Source organism: Scomber japonicus, chromosome 4, assembly GCF_027409825.1.
Source record: "Scomber japonicus isolate fScoJap1 chromosome 4, fScoJap1.pri, whole genome shotgun sequence".
Lineage (NCBI taxonomy): Eukaryota > Metazoa > Chordata > Actinopteri > Scombriformes > Scombridae > Scomber > Scomber japonicus.
The window spans coordinates 1,370,409-1,393,647 of record NC_070581.1 but is presented as its reverse complement, the minus strand read 5'-3'; the positions used below and the strand labels follow the sequence as shown (position 1 = coordinate 1,393,647).

Below are 23,239 nucleotides of genomic sequence, written 5' to 3'. Positions count from 1 at the left end.
GGTTCTACAATAAACCCCACACTTCCATAAAGTTGAGCTCATTTTACCTTTACTAAACTTGACCCAGATCATACTGTGAGGGTGTAGACTATGAACAGTATGTAAGGATTAAAAAGTTTTGGAAAAGGTCATAAAAGGATAAGCCTTGACTTTTTTTTCTATATATTTCTTATTGTTAACAAATGTCTTGTGCAGAGCCAAAGCAACAATGAAGTGTGGTAGTTATTGTTGATGGGGTGAAGGAACATGTCAGCTACAAGCAGCAGTGTGGAGCTTTTGAACAACAGCAGAGGAATAATACTATATATGTGGCTCTGGATACAAGCACAGTACTTGTAAGGAGATCATTCCATATATATGAGATTTGTTGACTAGAATGAAAATACACGGGTTATTTAGGTTGTAGTCTGTTAGTAGTCGTAGCAGTATTGACTAATCACATTGAGTGGGCTTTAGTTTCATGCAGGTGAACAGTAGCAGTGGATGGAATGCAGCCAATCTGCTATCATCTGATGGATTTAGCTTTTTCTTTTAATATGTCTAAAAATGGAAAAAATAAATATGTCCTGCACACTGTTTTGCCCTCCCACGCACCTGTCACTACTCAGGTGTGCAGAGGAAGGGAGGAAGTCTGTTATCTGCTGTCCACATACCTGTGTGTGTGTGTGTGTGTGTGTGTGTGTGTGTGTGTGTGTGTGTTTTAATTTAATCCTTTATTTGGAATCACGTGCCAACAATATTACATAGACATCTTAATTATGTAATTACTTATTTTTATGCACTGATCCATTTTCTCAATTTTATAGAATTTAGCATTTATAGAATAACACACATAGAACTAGAATAACATGAACATAGCGTCTTTTCCATTGTAATAAAAGAAAAACCCTTAATATGAAAATAAATGAGGAAATGATTCTTTCCCATTATGAATATCTCAGAAGTTATATTGTACCAGTCGTCTATAGATGGGATGGGTTAAGCCATTTCTTTGTGATTGCTGTTCAAGCAGCTACACTCAATATTCCAAATCAATATTTAGTTTTAACACTTCCAGTTGTTGAGTGTACAAGCCCAAAAAGGAGTTCATCCCAGTTAAATGTAATGTCTGACCCAAATACACTCACTAGTTCTGAATAAATCTTACACATTTTCCATTTCCTGCATAAAATCTGTTGAACTATATGTTCAGAGAGAAACAGCATATGAGCTAGAAGGAATATTTCAAGTGTGTTTAAAATCAACAGTCAGGTGATTTTCTTGCTGTTCATTCATACTGACCATTAGAAGTGTAAGCAAACACACACACTGTAAATGTGTCAGATATCACTGATATGACTAACTCACACTGCTGAAGCTCAATAGAAGCTGATCAGAGACTTTATAATGACTGTGTGAGTGTTGTCTCTTTATGAAGCTGTAAGGAACATTAACATAGAAATCACCACTGTGTGAATGACAGGAAGCCATCATTTTAACAGCATGACGTAGCCAGCTATGTTCCATATTTCATATCTGAAAAGAGCTCAATGTGATGTTGAGTTTTGTCCGGCACAAGTGGAAATTCTTAGTTTGGAATTTGGCTGCTCTCAGCTCAGCCAATGACCAAACAGTTATTACTGTGTATTTATTTCATTTTCATGTGATTTAGATGAGTTGTGTGTGTATGAAGGCAAACACTGACTGTGTGTATTAGTGTGTTCCACTGTTTGTTTGTTAGTTAGTTTTGTATTTCTTCATTGTAGTTTTACAAAACAAAAAAATTCAGTTAACTAAATGATTTTTTTCATTGCTACTTTTAGTTTTATTTTTTCGTTTTAGTTCTAATAACCCTGATTCTCTGTCTGCTTGTTCCTGTCTGTCCAGGTTCACACAGATGGACTGTGACGGCCACCTGGCTCAGTGTCTGTCTGAGATGAATGTGGACATGACCTGGTGAGGTAGCAGAGTGCTGGCTGCTGTCCAGGAGCTACACACACTCCAGATGCCCACACACACACTCCAGGAGGATCTGCTGTAGTGCAAGACGCACGCACGCACGCACACACACACACACACACACACACACACACACAGAGAACATTCACTATTCACTGAGGTTGTGACACCTTACACAGGCTGTCCACTGGGTGAGGGACTCCCACACAGTCAGGACATGATGATGATGGTGATGGTGATGATGAGAGGTGTGTTCCAGGCAGTAAATGAAGGAGTTTATTTCACCACATCAACCAGACCTAATGTGGCTGTGACTGAAGCCGGTCCTCTGGGTCTGTGATGCCTTTGATTCCAGCTGGTCAAGAGGATCTCGACACTGACACGAAAAGCTCCAACCTGCCTCGTCCTCTGTGAGATGAGCAGCGTCCTCCTCACAAACAGCAACTGCTCTCACTAATGCTCTCACTAAAACCCATCACACCACTTATTTTCTCTTTTTGAAATTTCAGTTTCACAGAAATAATGACAAACTACTTTCACTCCTAAACAGTTGCCAAAACCTCCAGTGAGGCCTGATGATCAATACTCAGTGGAAGTGCATTATGATGATTTCATTATGTTGTATTACTGATTAAAATCAATGATTTCCAGCTAACATGAGTGTTTGTTCTTCATGTGAAATGATTTTTTCAGCAGTAGTAACAGTTGTTGGCACTGGACGTCTGTCTGATTTTCCATGAATGATCATCGTCAGTTCAGCTCTTACTGGACTGCACTTTGAAAAGAAAAGTGGACTCTGTTGTGATTGGTTAGTAGTGATAGTTTATTAAATGGTAACTTTTGCATTTGTGTAGCACCTTTCTAGTCCTCTGGCATAATGAATAATAAGAGCATTAGTGAAATAAAAATAATGATGCTCATATCCACTTATTCATTTGAAAACAGCATATGCTCATAAGAAACAAGTGTAGCTTCACTAGCTGTCAGTCACATGTAACACTGATGACGCAGGATGACATCACTAACACTGTCCAATGAATGAGGGTCTGTGCCAACACCCATACCTGTGGTATTTGCAAGTACCGTAATTTCCAGACTATAAACCTCTACTATGTTCCCACGCTTTGAACCTCGCAGTTTAAACAACGACGGCTATTTTTCCTGGTTTCACAAGCTTCATGCTTGCTGCTAAAGTTGTAAACATCGTCGAAATATCGCGCGACCACACGGTATTTGAGTGATCGCGCGAGCTTTAGCAGTAGTAGTCAGAGTAAAAGCCATCAGGTGTTTATTTTAATAAACTCCTGGTAAAATGTCCAAGACAACCCCTTCATTCCCATTATTTTTAATTGAATTAAAAATATACTTTGAGTCTCTGTTATATGTTGAATCCAATAAAAAATGTTTGTCAGTTATTGAATTTTATTTAGATTACTTTCAGTGAACTTGTCCGCCATTTTACCTTGCCCTATATATATATATATATATATATAGGCTATATATATATTTAAATTTCCTTTTTATTATTTATTTCTTTTATTAGACCTATTTATTTTATTTATTCACTTATTTATTTTGTCATTTCTATGTTTCTTATATTATTTATCTACTATATATTATTTATTTAAATGTTTTGATAATGTGTCCTTATCATTTCGATGTGTGCCTATGTCATGTTTTGGAATGTCTGTCGCACTGGGTTTTTTTGTTTGTTTGTTCCTTTTTCAATTGTTCATTATTTGGTGATGAATAAAGTTAAAATAAAGTTGTTGTTTTTTTAAAACTCCTGGTGTACTTACAAACGTTCCAATGCATGGATTTATGAGTAAAGACCCTATTTGTACTACTGTAGAAGTTTTATAACAATCCAGGCATTATTAGTGGGGTCATTTAAGAGATACACTGGTGGTCCCGTTAGTGCCTGTACTAAAACATTCGGCTGATAGCTCTAACTCCACTCATTTATATTAGATAGACCTCATGGTGCATATGATGCTAGGTCGAAATTACGCCGAACCATCGCTTTAAAGCCTGTGTAAAGTTCCTTTGTTTCAATGTAGGCACCTGCAGCTTATAGACGTGCAGCGTATTTATGTTCAAAATAAATATTTTTTTTAAATTCAGTGGGTGCGGCTTATATTTAGGTCCTGAAATTAAGGTAGTCAAGTGTATTTCCAGTTACTGTGACAGTGCTCATGTGCCTGTTCAGACCAGATTCATTTATAGGTGGAATTATACAAATCACTGTGTGGATAAAAAAAATCCTATTTGTTATCAACCTAAACAAACACTCACCTTATTTTAACATCTGCACCTAATCACACAACCTGCAGCTGGCTGGAAAACATGTACGTCTGGTCTGAAGTGCACTTTCTGTTTTTAGAAGTATCAGTTCATGTGTGTGAAATGACATCTATATATTATACATCTGTTTTCCTGGTCAGATGTCCTGGTAACTGTTTGTCTCTTCCATGAGGCTGTTTGTCTGCAGCGCAGTCGGCCTTGTTTTGAATTTAGGAAGGAGGCCTGATGTACCTTCATTATACAGCAGATTAATCATACTTACACTAAAGGGGGGGGGGGCAGTTAAACAAAAACAATACAGCTCTGCTCAACCAATCATCTATTTAACTTGTGCTCTGCTCTGTGGAAGCAGCATCAGATCAGGTCTGGCTCCTTGTGGTTTCCACTGGGTAAAAACATTCAATTATTGCACCATCCTGGAAAAAAGCATGAATACAGAACGTAAACACTATGCTACTATATTCAAAATGATGTTTCCCACTTGGTCTAACTGACTTCCTCCTGCATATTGCAGATAATTATCCCACACAGAGGGCAGTAAATGAGTCCATACACTACATACAGTCAGTGTGTGACTGAGCTGATGCAATCCATTGATGATCATTTTTTTAAATATTCACTTGTAGTAAACAGTTCAAACATGTTCTCTCCATATCCAATAAAAACAGAAAGTGCTGTTCCATGATAAATATTGCTTCATTATCTTTTCTCAGTCTCCCAGTATGAGAAGATTAAGTGGTGATCAGAGAGCGGAGGATGTGCTAGTGTGTGAGGCCAACTCCCAGGCAAAACACACACACACACACACACACACACACACACACACACACACACACACACACACACACACACACACACACACACACACACGAAAAACTAGCATCTGCAAAGATTTTTCTGCCCAAGCTGCAAAAAGGAAGGAGCCAGTTCACGGAAAACCAGTATCATTTTTAATAATTACACATATTTACAGAGATGCGATGAAGCCAAATTAAGCATATCCAGCCAGCATTATGTTAGAAACAAAAAGTCATGGGATAAGTTCATTTGTTTTGAAATAAAGATTCTTTCTTTTAGGTGTCTGAACGGCCTTCACTGCTCTGTCATGTGGTTTTCAAAGACTCTCAGTTCATTCATTGGTCCCTCAAGAAAAAAAAAGAATGCCACTAATACATGACCTGGTGTGCAACAAACCATGACATTAATACAAAAATGTATCCAATCAGATGGTGTTTAAGGGGGTTGGAAGAGGAAGCTTCCTTGAATGTCGAAGTGATTTCTAGCTTCTTCAAGTGTGTGTGTGTGTGTGTGTGTGTGTGTGTGTGTATTCATTCTGGTGGACTAATCTGTGACTGTGTAACTGCTTCATTATCTCTCCTCTCTCTATCAGTTTCTTCCCTGCTTGTAAAGGCCCTCAAGCTAATTGAGACCCTTTGACTCAGGATCAGCTAATTAATCCTATTATGTGGTTATCAAATTAGCACGGGTCAGATTTCATCAAATAACTCTCAGCCAATAGAGAGCTCTTCTTTTCCTCAGAAGCGCACAGAAAGCTCATTTCAGAGGCAAGTACTTCCTCCTCTCTGTGACTTTTATCTGTGCTCTTAGTTGATATTCACAGATGTGTTGTGCATGTTTGATTTGATCTCAGCGTTTCTACAGTGTGAGGCTCCGAAATTTGGTTACAAAAACGCTGTTGGCTGTGTGTGAAGGTGGCTAACCTGAATAAGAAACCTCCGACCCCAGTGTATACAAACACACTCATGGCTTCATGTTATTCATTTATAGAAGAGTGAAGGCGGTAAAAAGGAGGAAAATTAGGAGTTAGAACCCTTCGATGGATCAAGAAGGTGCAGAAATGTATTCATATCTTGGTTCTGAGGCTCTGAATCACTGATATTAGAGTTGATCAGCACATGTGGGGCTTTACACTGGCTCACTGTTACAAACTCATCCAAAATGTTGTGAAAACACAAACCCAATCTTTTTGACAAGAACTAGATGATGTTTCAATATTCAATGTTGCTGCTAATAAAACACTAGAGTTTCAGAACTGATACATTTTCTTGGGGAACATAAATATGTTTTAAACCTATTTTTTAATGAAGTAAAAATGCCAAAAATGCTTAATGCATAAGTGTTATCTAAAATCATTTAGTTAAAAACAGACTTAAATTAATATATGACCACCAAAGAATAAACACGACTAAGAGTGTGACCAAGGGTTTGATGCCTATTTCCCATACTTGACACTTTTCACTGTATATTTACTGAGTTTTTAGTTCGATGTCAGTATTCAAAAAGTATTAAGCCAGCTGTGATAGTTACGTTGAACCCTAACCAGGTCCACATCCAAACAGTGGGTTGGGATTTTCAACATTTCCAGCATGAGACCTGGCATCAGCAATACATGTAAAAACTGTCCACTAACAAACTTAAAAGGAGCAGTGAGTTTTTTTTCCATATAAACAATGAATCAACCGACGTCAATTTGAAACTCTGCACTTCCCCTCAGCTTTAAAGCGATGGTTCGGCGTAATTTCGACCTAGCATCATATGCACCATGAGGTCTATCTAATATAAATGAGTGGAGTTAGAGCTATCAGCCGAATGTTTTAGTACAGGCACTAACGGGACCACCAGTATATCTCTTAAATGACCCCACTAATAATGCCTGGATTGTTATAAAACTTCTACAGTAGTACAAATAGGGTCTTTACTCATAAATCCATGCATTGGAACGTTTGTAAGTACACCAGGAGTTTATTAAAATAAACACTTACCTGATGACTTTTACTCTGCTGCTACTGCTAAAGCTGTAAACATTGTTGAAATATTGCGTGATCACGCACAGATCTCTAGATGGCGTGAGATTTCGACAATGTTTACAGCTTTACAGCTAGTTAGAGCTATCAGCCTGTACTAAGACATTCGGCTGATAGCTCTAACTCCACTAATTTGCGACCAAATGAAAAAAAAGGGCTGAGGCGCTGATTAGATAGACCTCATGATGCATACGGCGCTAGGTCGAAATTAGGCCGAACCATCACTTCAAGTGTCTTTCAGCTCTTCGTTTGGACACAAACCCGACCCCAAGTAAATACTAAGTTGTTCTGTATGTGCTGGATGTGTAAATAGCCAACGGTTTGCTAAAATGTTAGCCACAACTTTCTAAGTAATATATCATCATTGTGTTTACAGCTTGTTGTGCTGCACCCAAGTGGCCAAAATGAATTACTGCAGCTACACTTTTTTTAAATTATTATTACTGTTTAGTCAAATAGGTTACATTGCTTCATTTATAGTACAAAACATGGCAGGCAGTGCTGGGACATTGTGGATCAACAGCTGCAATTCTGGTGACTTTTGTAGTGATTTGGCGCTATATTATATTATATATGATGATTGATTGAATTACCAATTATCATTACTGACATTCTACAGAGTGTTTTTAGATCAACTGATTGAAGTGGTTAATGAATAACTTGCATGTTGTTTGTTGTGGTCATTCATTAACTTATCATCTGAGCACTACATCAAATGCCAACTTACTATTTGAAGGGAAGAAAATATAAATACTTACTAATGGGACTAAAAGAAGGATTCCCCTCTGTGCAGAAAGAAATCAACATCCTGAAATACACTGCATGGTTTGATTTTTTTCCTGCTACAGATCTGCTCTGTTAATGACATGTTCTGTGCCCTCAAGAAAGAAATCTGTACCCACAAGGGAGAAATGTATATTTCTTAATATTTGGTTTATTGGTTTTAAATGGTTGTGTTATTATGTCTGTCCTCAGCCTGTAAGCTACAGTTACCAGCACTGATCTGTTTAGACTGTGTGTCAGTGTCAGCTCAGCTGTCAGTCAAACACATCCACTGGCCAAAGACCTTTCTTACTAACAATACATGTGACTATCATTTTGCTGTGATTTTGGACTGCAAACAGAAGCCTTTTGTGATTTCACAACCGTACAAACCGTCTAATGATGATGATACGTTGCTTTGAGGTGGAGTTGCATTCAAGTTGTACTATGTAAAGCCAGTCTTAGTCTGCAGAAAGAAACATACAATGAGCCCAGAATGGCAAAGGTTTCCACAAGGCAGCACAACCAAGCAGTCACATGATACTTTTGACCGGTTGCAGATGGTCACTCAGTGGCTGCTAGGGTGGAAGAATTCGAGCTCGGCCAGCAAGCCTGTACACACTGTGGTGGCTGGAGCCAAAACAGTGCTTTGCTTTTTAGCTGAAGTCCTGATACAATGTGTTTCTAAATCTGCCAGACTGACTGGCAGTAAGTACACTGTGGCCTTTACATGTCTTTATACTGTGTAGCATGAATTCAGGACTGTATGGATACTGTATCAGTGTCATTTCTCAATGATAATGTGACTCTGGGACACTTCTTGGCAAGCAGGACATTCTTCTCTAATCGATATGTACTTTCCCTTCGAGTACTTTTTCTCAGTTGGGGTCATTTCTGGTGGGTCGGGTTTGTGAATGCTGCTCCTGTATATCTAGAAGACCAGTCATTAAACTATTTAACTCATTAAACACTGTTCTACACTGATTATTTGATTTGATTTGTTAAAATTTAAAAAAATTCAGTCATGTCATGACTGAGGCAGGCTGCTGTGCTCCAAAAATATTGATTCCCCTCAGAGATTTGGACCAACCCTGGCAGAGTCTAGATCTGGTTTCAGCTGGTCTTGGCCTACTGAATTCATGGTGGGTGAAGAAATGTTCAATAAGAGTTAAGTGCAATCAGAGACATAGTAGTTAATTTGATCTTTGAGGCACTTCTTAAATAAAAACTCATCTCCCAGTCAGTGTTTTCCCCCCACTGTTGATGAAAGTCATAGAATAACAAAAAGAAACGTTTGCAGGTACGGATGAAAGTGGGCCACTTGCATCAATAAAAAGGCATCGTCAATTTTGGATTCACTACCTACATTATAATACACAATAATAACTTATTTTTTTCCTTTGTCATTGTACATTCTCATTTTGTGTGAAGCATCACCCCACCCCCCCTCCCCCTCCCCCCCACAAGATAGAAAAAAGGAATTAACCGAAAAATAAATAAAAGTGCGCGTAAAATTTCAAGTTCTTCAGCAGAACTGTCATATTCATCCAGGGATGTGAGACGGGTTGAAATGTGTTCATGACGGCAGGCACCGAATGAAAACAGCTCTCTGTTCAAATGACAAAGCTGGTCGTGCTTCAACACGAGGATGGACATTCTGAGGAGAGAAAAGGAATGAAGCCGAAGAAGGAAATGAAATAAAAAGGGGAAGACAACGCAAGACGGGGGGAATGTTCTTGTAGTCCAGTGTCTTTGTTTTTCTTGTAGATATCAAGAAAGAAGAGTTTGGTATCCCAACAAAACAATCAGGAATCGTCCAAGGAAGGAAACTCTCCCATTCTCATGTTTGCTTTGCTTTGCTGACAGGGTCCAGAGGGGTGAGTTCGTCCCTGTTGTCCTTTACTCTTCCTGCTCCTCCTGTCAGAGTTGGCTCGCGAGTGGTTTTTGGCTGAGACGGCAGCTTGGACAGACAGTAGGTGGGCGAAGGAGGAAGCTGGTCTCCCCTTCATACAGACTCTTCTGTGGATAGCAGCAGGGGGTTGATGTATTCAAATCCCTCAAACTCAGACTGGTCTATTCTCTTGATGATGTCCCTAAAGGAGAAGGAGACAGGAAGAGGAATTAGAGCTGCTGTTTCATCATAAAGCCTGAATACAATTCCACCTAGAGCTGCAACTAACAATTATTTTCATGGTCAAATAATCTGTTGATACTTTTCTCAATTAATCGACTCCTTGTTTAGTCAGAAAATGATGAAATGTGTTGACCCAAGATGACAACGTGCTCCTCAGATTACTGTCATAGAAGACAAACCAGAAAATATTGACATTTGACAAGCTGGAATCAGAGAATTAAAAAGTGATTCAAAACAATTAATCAACTAACTATTTATCTTTATAAATAGTTGGCAACTCATTTATTAGTTGGCGATTAGGGCTGGGTATCGGTACTTGATACTTTTAAGGTGTCGACCAAAATTAATCGATTACTAAGTAGTATAGAAACATCTGCTGTCAAACCATACCTGCAATCCATCCTAGAAAATATGATAATTTGTATGGACTTGCTCACAGCCAATCAACGATGTGTGATTGGTCCAGTGCCACAGCAGCTACAACCTGTCTGTGGTGGTGAAGTAACAATCCATTTGAGTTAGCACACTTAGCAGTTCAGCAGCCAAGATGCCACCATAACGCTCTAAAGTGTGTCTACATTACACACCTGCTACATCTGATAAAAGACAGAGACCTAAATGTGTTATGGGTATAAATCCACTAATCATTGAAGCTCTAATGTCATCCTCAACCAACCTTGATCGCACTCTTTCGGAGCTCTGACAGAAAGATTCTACTCTGTGCTTTTCACTAAAACTGACACAGTTGCTCCTCGTTACACTGTGGAACATGTGCAGGATGCTAACACCTTTAGGCGATGCAAATCAGCTAAAAAAACACCTGATGGACTGACACCGCTTAGCTTGTTTGTCTCAGAAAAAAACAACAACAACAAAAAAAAAGCAGAATGCTGTTGAATGCCATCTCTTAGTACATGATGTCAAGTGAGACAAAAAGAACATGGTGTAGTCTAATCAGTAGAGGAACTCGACCTGCGTTTTGTTTCCTGAGTGTGCTGCTTCCATCAACAAAAGCATAATTGAAGGTAAATGGAGCAGAACCCCATAACTAGTGGGCTCAGAGTGGCTGGGTAAAAATAAATGCACTCTCTTAGCAACGCTGCTGCTTCTTCTCTTGCAACAGGCTGTTTACTCATCAGTGTGCCTGTGTGTGTGTGTGTGTGTGTGTGTGTGTGTGTGTGTGTGTGTGTGTGTGTGTGAGAGAGAGAGAGAGAGAGTGTGTGTGTGTGTGTGCGTGCGTGCGTGCGTGCGTGCGTGCGTGCATGCGTGCGTGTGTATGTGTATGTGTGTGTGTGTGTGTGTGTGGTAATGGTGAGACAAGCAACTGAAGCCCAAAAAAGGGAGGCCTCTTGCTGGGAAAGGCCAGGAGGCTTTCTCTCCACAGACGCTGAGCAGAGAGCTTTGAAGTTAAAACAATAGGTGCGTTCACTGGACTTTCCCCTGGCGTACCAGGTGGGTGGGGGTCTCACTTTAGGGGCCACCGGCAGTGTCGAACAGGTTGCAGATCCCACCCACATAGAGGGCCAGGACAAGTGAATGAAATGCTACTGAGTCTTTCTTTCAGTTTGCGCACTAGAATACTGATGAAGCAAATATTTTTCTTCCATGTGATCTCATGTGAAGTACTCTGGCTGTAGGAGGAGGTCAACCACCAGTACAACCATTACATTTAGAAAATGCTGTTTTTCTATTTTGGAGTTTAGTAGAGAACACAGAGGCAGAAATAAAGAACGACCGCAGAGAGGGACACATAAAAGAGAGGGGAGAAGGTTTGGGAATTGACCAAAACAAACAGTGTGTTCACCAATGTAAATGTAGCCTTTTTTTCAGGCTTGGATGACTGATGACCAATGACCAGATGCTGAATGAAGCAGAGAGAGTGAGGAAGAGGGAGAGACACAGCAGAGAGAAACATGAATATAACAAAAGAGAACATTTCAACTAATACTTGCCTTTTATATCAATATCCAACTAAGAGATCCACCTTCCATCCTTCAACACCTGACAGGCTAAGAAACGATTTAATAACCTAAACCATCAGTGGTACAAATCACACACCGGTCCTTTCAGTCTGGCTAAGGTTAGGCTTCATTCCAAACTTGAACTACTGTTTGAATGATGTGTTCCATCTGAAATGATCTGTTTGAATTCATAATTCATAATTGCCTTGAATCTTCTGACCCACTGCATGCCCTGTTAAAAGCATTGAGGATTACAGCATTGAAGGATTATTTCATGGTGGATAAAAGGTGAGGCTACTTGTCTTACATTATCTGAATGTAGCACTGAATGTAACTACATTAACTCCATAAAGTAGTTTATGATTAGGCTATGTAGTTCCCTTATGGGACACTCATTGAAATACTTGGAAATTCAAAATTTCAATCCTATAGAGACAATTTTTCATTTTTATGTTGCAAATCAAGCTCAGTGAAGTTACCATATATGGTTCCTCACCGGTTTAGGGTAAAGCATTTCTGAAAAAGTCTTTATATAAAAAATCCACATGGTTCTACAACCTCACAGAGAGGCATGGAGAGGCTTTTTTGGATGTTTAGAGACATTCCCAAATATAGTTGTTCACCCAATAAGGGGTTAAAAATAATTCATATGAATTATATGTTAGTTCTCTTTCATTCAAACTTGATTTATTTGAAATAGTGACAGTTCTAAAGCCTGTTAGAACCATTAGATCTTAAGTCTTCAGTAAATGCAATGTTCATACAACTATGGAGTTTTTGATCAGTTTGCAGCTGCATAGAACATTCAATACAAAGAGGTGTTGTGATGCCAATTTATGAAATTGCAGAAACAAGGAAAAGGGAGAGTGATCTGGAGGAGGGAACAACGCTTGTAGAGAATATATCTGACGCAAAAAAGTCTGGCATCAATAAAGCAAGGCGAGCTGAATGCACCGTCATACATCACAAAAACCTTTGTCTGTAATTCAGTTACAACAGGACAGAAAACTGGTGGACAACATAAACTGCTGGATTTTACTACTGAGTTTCTTATTAGTGAAGGAGTAGAAATCACTAGGGTCAAGTTCTTGTCTACCACTGTGGATACCTGCGGTTCCAACCCTGGTACAATGACCTCCAGCTTAGTCCTAAAACAACAACTGGCTGTGTTTGTGGTGAGTGGTGAGATTTGAGGAGAAAAAGGATAGAAATATGTTGCTTATTAACATGTAATCTGAACAAATAACATAATGTGACACATAGTTTAGTCAGACAGAGTTTAGTACCTAGTCAACATAGGACCTCGTGCTAGAGTCAACACTAAAGGGCGGACAAATAGCCAATGTTTGACAGTTTCTGTCCAACAGACTGGTAATTGTTGGAAAGAAAGAAAGAATAAATTAGTAACTGATTGAATGAATTGCCCATAAGTCAGCATCTACAGTGCAGAATAAGCAACAGGTTCACTAGACAGACCGGAGCAGTATGGTCCCTGAAAACAAGCAGCCAGGACAAAGGCTACAGAAGAAGAAAGTATGCTTCCCTGGGCATTGGCTGAGGCTGCCATTTTCTAAGACAGAGAGCTGGCATAGAAAACTGAAAGCCTCTCTACCCCTCCCCTCTTCATTCTGGCAAGGGGCCCCCAGCAATCCTGGCTTTTAATGTCACAATGTAAATCTCAAACATGGAGGGTTTGTACCCTTCCCTCTCCCTACACGGCTCTCGCTTCTCTTTCTTCTCGTGCCAAGCCCATCACGAGTGGGAGAGGGGAGACTGGAGAGCTTTTTGCATCACCCCCTCCTAGCGGGAGTGGGCGATGTCAGCCCCTCTCCTTGGTAACAGAGGGAAGAGAAAAGGATGGGGAGATAAAGTGCGAGACGCAGGGAGGAGGCGTGCGTCTTCTTTTGATGTGCCGTGGTTTGATGCCAGGTTGATATCTCCACTACTGAACTGGTAGAGTGTTCTCCACCCTGTTCCCCCCTCCTCCCCTCCCCTCAGCACCCCAATCTCTACCACAATTGCCTCCCCAAAAGTCTATCATGGACTGCAGTCGTCAAACCCTGTCACAAATGAGCTGGGATGAGCATCAGAGCTGCCTCGCCGCAGCCCCTTAATGAGCTGTGAGGCTCACCCGCTCCGAGATTGGTTTGAAGATCAGCGTGTAGCGAACAGCAGAGATGTACAGCATCTTCAAACTGAGGGACAGCCATGGTAGCTACCCAAAGACATCTGTCATGGGTGCAAAGCATGATGGGCATTTAATAAGGCTCCAATTAACACTGGAAGTTCCTGTTGCTCAGTGCCCTGCCATTTCACAATGCTGTAGTTATTACTGTACATGTTCAAAGGTCTGCATAAGCATGGAAATGTCATGATGGTACCTATGTCATTCTCCACTCCATCCAGTCCAGAAGTATGGTGCATCAACAACTTTGCAAAACTGGTGTTGATGATGACAGAATGACAGAATCAAGTCAAGAGACATGATGTGTAAAAATAAGGCTCTGAGCACCAGTATTGCTTTGCCCCTGCATGAAGAACGAAGGTGCCAAACCTCGCAGCAGCACTACCTTGTGTGTTGTGTGCTACTTGGATCTTAATTAATCCTAATTATAAGCCACCAATTTTTGCACGTTAACAAAACACTCAATGATTGACCAATCAGTGGTTGACCAGGTTCCAAAGTGATGCAAGGTTTGGACTTCTCGCTCATGCTCTTTGTTTTCATTCATTGATTTTATTTTCGTCACTTTTCTTGAATCTTTCTTTCTCGAATCAAGTGTTCAGGAAGAGACTGTCCAATAGCGTCCGCCTTAACCCAGGTTGTACGATTGCATCAAGACCATGATGACACAAAGTTCCTGGAGAGAGATGAGGGAGGCGGTCTTTTGAAGGTAAGGGACGGTTATGATGACAGAACTTCCACCCTGCCATTCAAAACAGGTATACACACTTCTGCCTTTAGATGTGATCGGACAACATGGCATATGACCTAGCATGTGTCAAACACATGCTCATAGTTGAATCAGTTGCACCTTTGACCCAGTCTATGATCTTTCACTAATAGAAAGAATAAAACATGTGTCATGCACCCGAACCCTTAATAACCAGGTTCTTGAAGACCGTGTAAAGTGAATTCAGACATTTTCTTCTAAACACATTAAATAGGTCATAAATGTATTTCTAAAAAAGGTGTAAAACATTTTTCAACCATTTAGATTTGAATTGTGGAGCTAGACTTCACAAACTGTGTTTCAAGATTTCTGTGTTCAGGATTTAGTGGGCGGGCGGTGATTAGCATAAACGCACCCCTTCTGCTGTAGAGGTATAAATACATTCAGCACACACTACTACTACTACAGTCTACAGTTAGCCAGTTAGCTGCTGAGTTAGCCGCCGAGCTAGCCGCCTAATTAGCAGCTGAGTTAGCAGCAGATAGCTCTCAGACGTAGCGTCCATGTTTCTGGTAGAGATGGTGACTTTGATTGACAGGTGACACTTGGTAGGGGGCGGGGTTTCAGCGGACTCAGCGGACACACCCACAGTGTTTGGTAGCAGAGAAAGAGGCTGAGTTTTACACAACTTTGAAGCCTAATTTCATATATTTGGGGATTTTTTTAATCATTCAAATTTGGCAAGGTGGTTAACAACACACTTTTCTATGGTATGTCAAACTCAGAACACATATTTATTCTTACTTTACATGGACTTTAAGCACTGTTTTCTCTGGAGGTTGATTGTGACCTTCTTCTGAAACAATACTAGATGTGTTTCTGGTGCTTTCCTGGTGCACATTGGTAACTTATGCTATGCTTTGCCAGGTGCAGAGACAGTAAACACATCTCAACCCAACCCTTCAATCCATAAGATGCGTATCATATTAAAACCCCAGTACGTTCCCATCCCATACATGGATAAACACCCATAGATAGGACATTATAGAGGATGATTGGCTATGTGAGATGACAATCTGGTTTACTGAAAGTGCTATTATTGATGAAAATGCTGAAAAAAGGGTGATGTGCATGGTGTATTAAATTTCCTGTTAAGCTTCTGCTTCTGAGCAGCTTGGTTGAAGCTTGGAGAAATGGTTGGCTAAAATCAGTCCAATAAAAGCTTTGCAGGAAAAATATAAATGTTGGAGCCTGAAAAATTAATCCGGCATGGATTTAAATGAAAATGTTGTCTAACATAAGCCTGGTAATGTCTATTGGCAGGGCCTGTCAAAGCCTTATGGAATCCATTTTGTGATGGCGCACAGGAAAACAGGCCATGCTTGTGTTTCCACGCTGCAGCTGCAGACAGTCAGCAGCAGTGGAGTCTGCATCGTGTCTGTTGTTGTGCCAGATCTCTTCAGCCTCTTCTCTCCAAACTTAAATTTTAAACAAGGACTCCTGACAGATCCTGAAGGCTACATGTTAGCATTAATCAAAACAATAAATACATGGATAAAGACATCAATGTTGGGGACTGGCTGCGAGGGAGGGGGAGTGGGGGTGGGTTCTTTATTGGATGCAGGAGTCTTCTGGAAAGATGGCACCGCACCCACTGTTTGTATGAAAAAACATATGGAAGAAGAGTTCTTGTTTGACCGTGACAGGTTCTGCTGGTTTTGGACTGCTGGATACATTCAGACGTGTCAGCTGTAATTAGTTTTGTCCTGATGGTCACTGTGCAGCTCCATTTGGTGCCACTGACCAATAACCTGGCTGCAGTATGATGCAATTGTTAATTGATTTCGACACAACTTTATTGCAAGTGATCAAATGTAATTTGCTGGGTAGAAGCAATGTAGAGAATGGTAAAGAAAGCAGGAATCAATATGTCATTTCTCCTCTTTGTGCAGTGATAGAGCAGCTCTCAGTAATGCTTTTGTCCAGTGGTTTTACATTTTTGGTACCAACAGTATTGGTGCAAAATTTGTATGGGAGGACATTAAAACTAGTTTATTTCACTTGAATTTCAATAGTCCACATAATTGTATTTACACTGCCTTATAGGGGTGATACAGCTGGGAGCTGACTTTCTTAGCCAACAAATTAGGATCTCAGTCCTTTGTTAGTGTGCTGGGCTAACTAACTGCAACTGTCTGAGTGGAACCAAACAGCATGATGGTCTTTGTGTTGTTGAATGTTGCACATAGATGTACAGCATATGCTACAGCAGTGCTTGATAGCTACCAACAAGTATGTGAACTTGATGAAAAAGCATAAAAGCGGCTTCTTATAATGTTGGTAAGATACACGGTATGAGATTCTCAGTGGTCAATCAGTACAAACACCAACTCAGAGGTTGAGATTCACGCTGTTTCAACAAAAATGTCCAAAACAGTTGAATATTCTTTTTTTTTAAAGAAAAAAAGAAACCTATGCACATTAGTTGCAGCATTATTATTATTTTTAGATTTCATTACACAGAAAGTGGAGAATCCAAACTTCAGTGTGACTCTAAAAAACTCTTTCAGTGTGTTTCACATTTTCCAGGCAGCCATTGACTTCCATGTATTGCACCATGCCATCAACATAAACTAGCAACTTGAAACCTAGTTGACTTAGGTAATAATTTATTGTTGTCAAAGTTCTTATGTAATGACATGAAGTCATATATTAGTGTAAAAAAGCAGATATGATGTTCACTGCAGTGAATACATTTCAAGTCTCTGCAAAATGATCTTCACACTAAAAGAGTGCTATAAATGATTGACTAAAGGTTGACTTTAATGATGGCAGTGATGTGAGTTTAAGAAGCAGTACTTACTCATCATCTGGTGTTAGCTGCACTGGTTCATTAGTAAACTGCGTGTCAAAGTTTTCGAGGCCGTAGTCATCGGAGATTTGAGGTTTGAAGGGCGGCGTCACCTCTTTCTTTTCCAGCTGGGGAAAAACAAACACATAAAAATGTATTATGTATAACAACTGTTTTTACTCAGTGATGGAGTGGAGACAGTAGAGAAAAAAAATAGATTTGTAAGCACACTGAGTGCTCCAAATCCTGGAAACTTTTTACAATTACAGAGCATCGATTTGCTGTCTGGAACACTGCACACCCTCTGCTTTGATCAACATAGCACGAAACAGAAGCATCAGTAATCACCTAAAGGAGATGGAGTAGTATTCAGCTGGTTATTCTCTCTTTCTGTAAGGTGTGAAATTAATCACCTTTTTAAGCTCACATTTGAAAGCTTTGAAGTCAGCAACGAGTTGTTTTCCTCATTTAATTGTGCTGTGATCATTTACTCAAAGTAGAAATTATGTTAAGGACCAATGATGACAATTCCAGGGAAATATTAAAACTTTGACCGAGAAGCCTAATGAAATTATTTTCTTTTATCTCAGTATTTTTCTGATGATTCAAAGAAAATGATCAGATTATAGTTTGATCAAATAATTGACTGAATGAGTCAGGATTGATGCACCTCGAATTAAACTCTTAACTTCAACAGTGCTCAAATACAATTAACATCTTAAAGGACCACTGTGTAGCATTTAGTGACATCTAGTGGAGAGGTTGCACATTACAACCTGAACTGAACTGAATTCTAATGTCATGAAAACACAATGATTCTAATTTTCCGGTGATTTTAAACTCATTTAAACATACTTATGAATATTATATTCCATTTCTGCTACGTCTGGTTCACTAGATGCTACTAACACACTGCACCTTTAAAGAACATTGCAGCGTAGGACAGTATCTCCCTTTTACACTCAACACTACACCAAACATTAAAACTCATTACACTTAAAATTGACTAAATATTTCATGTTTGTATTTACAGCTGGAGATATTTTTCTTCTTGTGGACAAATCTTATGTGCAGAGCCAAACCAACAATGAGCTGGTCTGTGAACAAGTATTGTGTAAATGTGTCAAAGCCTGATATATTTTTTGTTCATTGTTTTCCAAAACTATTAAAATCACATCAGTGAACCACACTGTTGCACTGGCTGACATGTTCCTTCATCACAATGAAAGTTTATTTTGACTGAGTCCCACACACCATCATGCTGCTCACTACACAACCAAATGTGTATTAATCCGCCACAGAAAATAGCCCCCAACCAATACACTATTTCCTTCTGTTTGAGTAATGTTTGTTAAAAACTACAGTAACCAGATGTTTTAAGAATCTTTTAAAAATTACATTATGTATTTGTAAGTCATTTTTAAAGATGTATGTCTTCTGTATGAGCCAGTATAAAACTGACTTGCCTATATTCCACTGAACAGACAATATTGAGTGTCTTAGTTAACATTGTGTTTACACTATAATTCTGTCTAATAAATACAATGAAAAAAAATGTATATTGTGTATGTGAGAGGATTAAACTCTTATCTCTCTCTCTCTGATTCAAACCCTGTTTTCCAAAATGTCAGATCTGTTACTAGAAAAAATGTCACCTTATTGCTACATTTCTCAGTGGCAATGAAGACAGGACTGAACCAAGGAGAGAAAAACAACAGAATGAAGGTTGAGGCTGCAGAGTAATTGTGCTCGAGTGATTCAGCCAGAGTTTTTGTCTGGTTTGTTTCCATGGTTTCACATCAGTCCCTCATCCTGTTAAAATGTGCACTGAGGACATTTTCTGAGAACACAATGAAGTCAGATGGGTGCAGAAAGAGGTTTGCTCTCCATGTTGTTTTTGGTCATTTCCTCAAAATAAGAGTACTACAGTATCTCACAGAAGTGAGTACACCCCTCACATTTTTGCAAATATTTCATTATATCTTTTCATGGGGCAACACTATAGAAATGAAACTTTGATACAATTTAACAGTAAATCCATAAGTTATACAAGCTGTACATGCATATCAAAGTTTCATTTCTATAGTGTTGTCCCATGAAAAGATATAATAAAATATTTGCAAAAAAGTGAGGGGTGTACTCACTTTTGTGAGATACTGTATTTTATAAAACCTGGTAGGAAGTAGACTTAAAATACGGTTCAACCACTTTTTGAAGGCTGAGTCCTTTGTCTGAATTCAGTAGGATCATTTTAATGTCATAAAATATAATACAATAAAATCTTTCTATGTTTCCTGTATAAACATAGAAATTCTCTATTGAATTTATAGTTTCAACAATATAATAATAAATACATTCATCTTATGTTACATCAGAGAGAATTCAGGAAATAGCTGCCACCATTTAGGAGAGAGTAAGAGGTGAGGGTTTTTTTTTTTTTTTAATGGCCCCAGACATTTCAGTCCAGTCAGTGATGTGGAAGGTGTGAATCTTCACACACAAATAATTGATTATGTGTAAAAACAGCTCACCTGTACCCTCTGAATTCAGAACAAGTTCTTTTTCTTCCTCTATGCCCTCCAGACCTTTTTCTGAACTGTGGGGTTTTAATGAGTTTTTATATTTAAAAATAAATAAATCCTGGAATGAATTTGGGTTCATTTTAAAATAAAATAAATGGCATCTGTCTGTATTATATATTTGTTAATGAAAATAGATATCACACATTGTAATTTAGGTGTGATGATTAGGGTAATATTTTAACAATAGGATAACAGTACAGCACCATACTAGTAATAGTAATAATCACAGTTAAGACACATTCAAAGAAATTCAGCTATGCAGGTGCTTCAAATGAAAACCCCACCAGAACTAAAAATAATGTGAATGTCTGTGCCCTTAGTGTGGTCTCATTGTATCTAATTAGTGAGTGAAAGATGGAAAAAAGGAAGCCACTAGAAATGATTAGTGACTTTAACTTTACTCCCTTTAGAAAAGAAAAGGTTGGAGCAGAGTGGTAAGTATGACATCACTCTGTTGTTGTACTGATTAGGGTTGCAGATATGTTCATTTCCCTAAATTTATCAACACAGCCTAGACATAGACAAAGTGTTGGGTTTGCATTAACAGCAAATAGAAAATGGGAGTATATCCCAAAACAAGGAAGCTTCTCTGTGAATATCATCAACTGTAAGCCTTTTTCAATGAAAGAGAGGGTTTGTGTTAGTTTGAGCTCTGTATGTTATAAAGTATAAACACCATCATATGTAAGCAAATGTAAATATATGTAAAATTTACTCTTGCAATAAAGTATTTAAAAGAAATTAAGCTCTCAGCTGACTTGCAACCATTCACTACTGGTAGTAAGGCAGTGAGAACAATGCAGCATCACTGAAAGTCACTGTGGCTAATGTTGAGGTAGCTATTTATGATTAAATACCACCAGACTGTAGATTGGCAGCTTGTTAAACCACTGTCTCCTTTTCCTTCTTCTACATTTGTTCAACACAGAATATAGAACAAATGTTAATGGACTGTACTTATAGAGCACTTTTCTAGTCTTTTTGACCACTCAAAGCACTATTACACTAAATGTCACATTGACACACATTCATACACTGATGACAGCAGCTTCCACACAGAGTACCAACCTGCTCATCAGGAGGAAACTAACAGTAATACATTCTGTCGGCCCAGCAATTTAGGGTTAAGTATTTTGCCGAAGGACACATCCACATGTGGACTGGAGGAGTTGGGAATTGAACTTCCAATCTTCCGATTAGTGGACAACCGTTCTACCCCCTGAATCACAGCCGCTCTTAAAGCTTGTGTAAAGTGCCATTTTCTTCTAAACACATTAAATAGGTCATAAATGTATTTCTAAAAAATGTGTGGCCTATGGCATAAACCCGCCCCTGCTGCTGTAGAGGTATACATACATTCAGCACACACTACTACTACTACAGTCTACAGTTAGCCAGTTAGCTGAGTTAGCCGCCAAGTCTGCAGCCGAGCTAGCAGTTGAGTTAGCAGCAGAAAGCTCTCAGACGTAGCGTCCATGTTTCTGGTAGAGGTGGTGACTTTGATTGACAGGTGAAACTTGGTAGGGGGCGGGGTTTCAGCGAACTCGGTGGGTACTCCCACAGCGTTTGGGAGCAGAGAAAGAGACTGAGTTTTACAAAACTTTGAAGCCTAATTTCATATATTTGGTGATTTTTTTAATCATTCAAATTTGGCAGGGTGGTTAACAACACACTTTTCTATGGTATGTCAAACTCAGAACATGTATTTATTCTTACTTTACACGGACTTCAGTGTTTCCCACACATAGACTAATTCGTGGCGGTGCGCCACAGATTCAACACCGGCCGCCACATATTGCGTTTCGTTATTAATTTTTTTTTTTTTACGCTAATTAAAAAATACGCATCGTATTCGTTAAGCTGCATTTCCTTTTTCCTTTCTCTGCTCTCCCTGCGTCTCTCTGTCACTCACGCGTCTCTCTCACATAGCTCACACACACAGCCACCCCCCCCCCCGTCGGCCGGTTTACCGAAACCAACCCCCCCCCCCCGTCGGTCGCCGGACTACCACCACACATTGCCTTCAGATCTGTGGGAAACACTGGACTTTAAGTGTGTAGGTGTGCAGCATTGACAAATCAAGACTCAGTAAAGTAATAAAAGTGATGCAACTAATAACTTTTAGCTGGTGAGTAATTAATAATATAGGAACTTTTTAAATGAGTAATATGTAATGTGTAAATGACTATATTTTCAAATGCCCATCACAAATACCCAACAGTGATGACACACCCTGAAGTACACTTGTACATCTTCTATATCACTGAAGTTAAACTACTGGAGGTCAGCTGCTGTTTAGTTGCTCTTTAACCAAACTGTAACCATAAAGCTGGCAGGTCAGATGCTTTTGTAACAATCATATCAATCGTTTTTGGAGGACACTGACAAACCAGCCATGTTGTCACCGAGGTATTCGGAATGTTGAGGAATCAGTGTAAAATGTGACTTCACAGCTCTGGTAGTGTAACTACTAGTGTAACATGTTTTTGTCCTCCTTAGAGAACACTCACAACTTGCTTGTTTGTTAGTAGTTTCCTGTACGTGTGTGTGTTTAGCTCCTGGTTCTCCTGCTGATTTTTGCAGCAGCTTCTATGCTTCATTAGTGTTATTGGTTCAAAGCGCTTTGTGAGAACAGCTTCAAACAAACAAACAACACAACACAACTCTCAGTTTCTCTCTTTGTATCCTTTTCTGTCACTCCCTCTCCATCTCCATCAGATTGGCCTACCTTCCCCCAACCTCTCTCTATTTGCTAATTTCTTTTTCAGCTTTTTTAGTGCCTACCTACACTCCTCCATCAGTTTCACCCCCTCACATCCTGTCTCTCCATCTTTCTCTTCTCCGTTTGTCTCTGTCTTACTCATTGTCAATTCTTTTATCTTCTCACATCCCTCTCCTCCTACTTTCCCCATTCTCTCTGATGTGTTGTTGGGCAGGCTGAAGCTCTGTGTGGTGGTAATGAAGCACGCTGAAGGCCAGGAATGAGAG

At 39.4% G+C, this 23,239-nt stretch overlaps 1 protein-coding gene across 2 annotated transcripts in view; it reads right to left on the bottom strand.

The window, feature by feature from the left end:
* Nucleotides 1-9,780: 9,780 nt before the first annotated feature.
* prkcz (protein kinase C, zeta) overlaps nt 9,781-23,239 on the bottom strand; it is a 142,321-nt gene continuing 128,862 nt past the window's right edge. For both annotated transcript variants that reach the window (XM_053317434.1, XM_053317433.1), the window contains 2 exons: nt 17,682-17,797; nt 9,781-9,922 (listed from right to left, as the gene is read on the bottom strand). In XM_053317434.1, the coding sequence (XP_053173409.1) occupies nt 9,835-9,922; nt 17,682-17,797 (204 nt within the window). In that variant the 3' untranslated portion in view covers nt 9,781-9,834. The remainder of the gene's footprint in view (nt 9,923-17,681; nt 17,798-23,239) is intronic.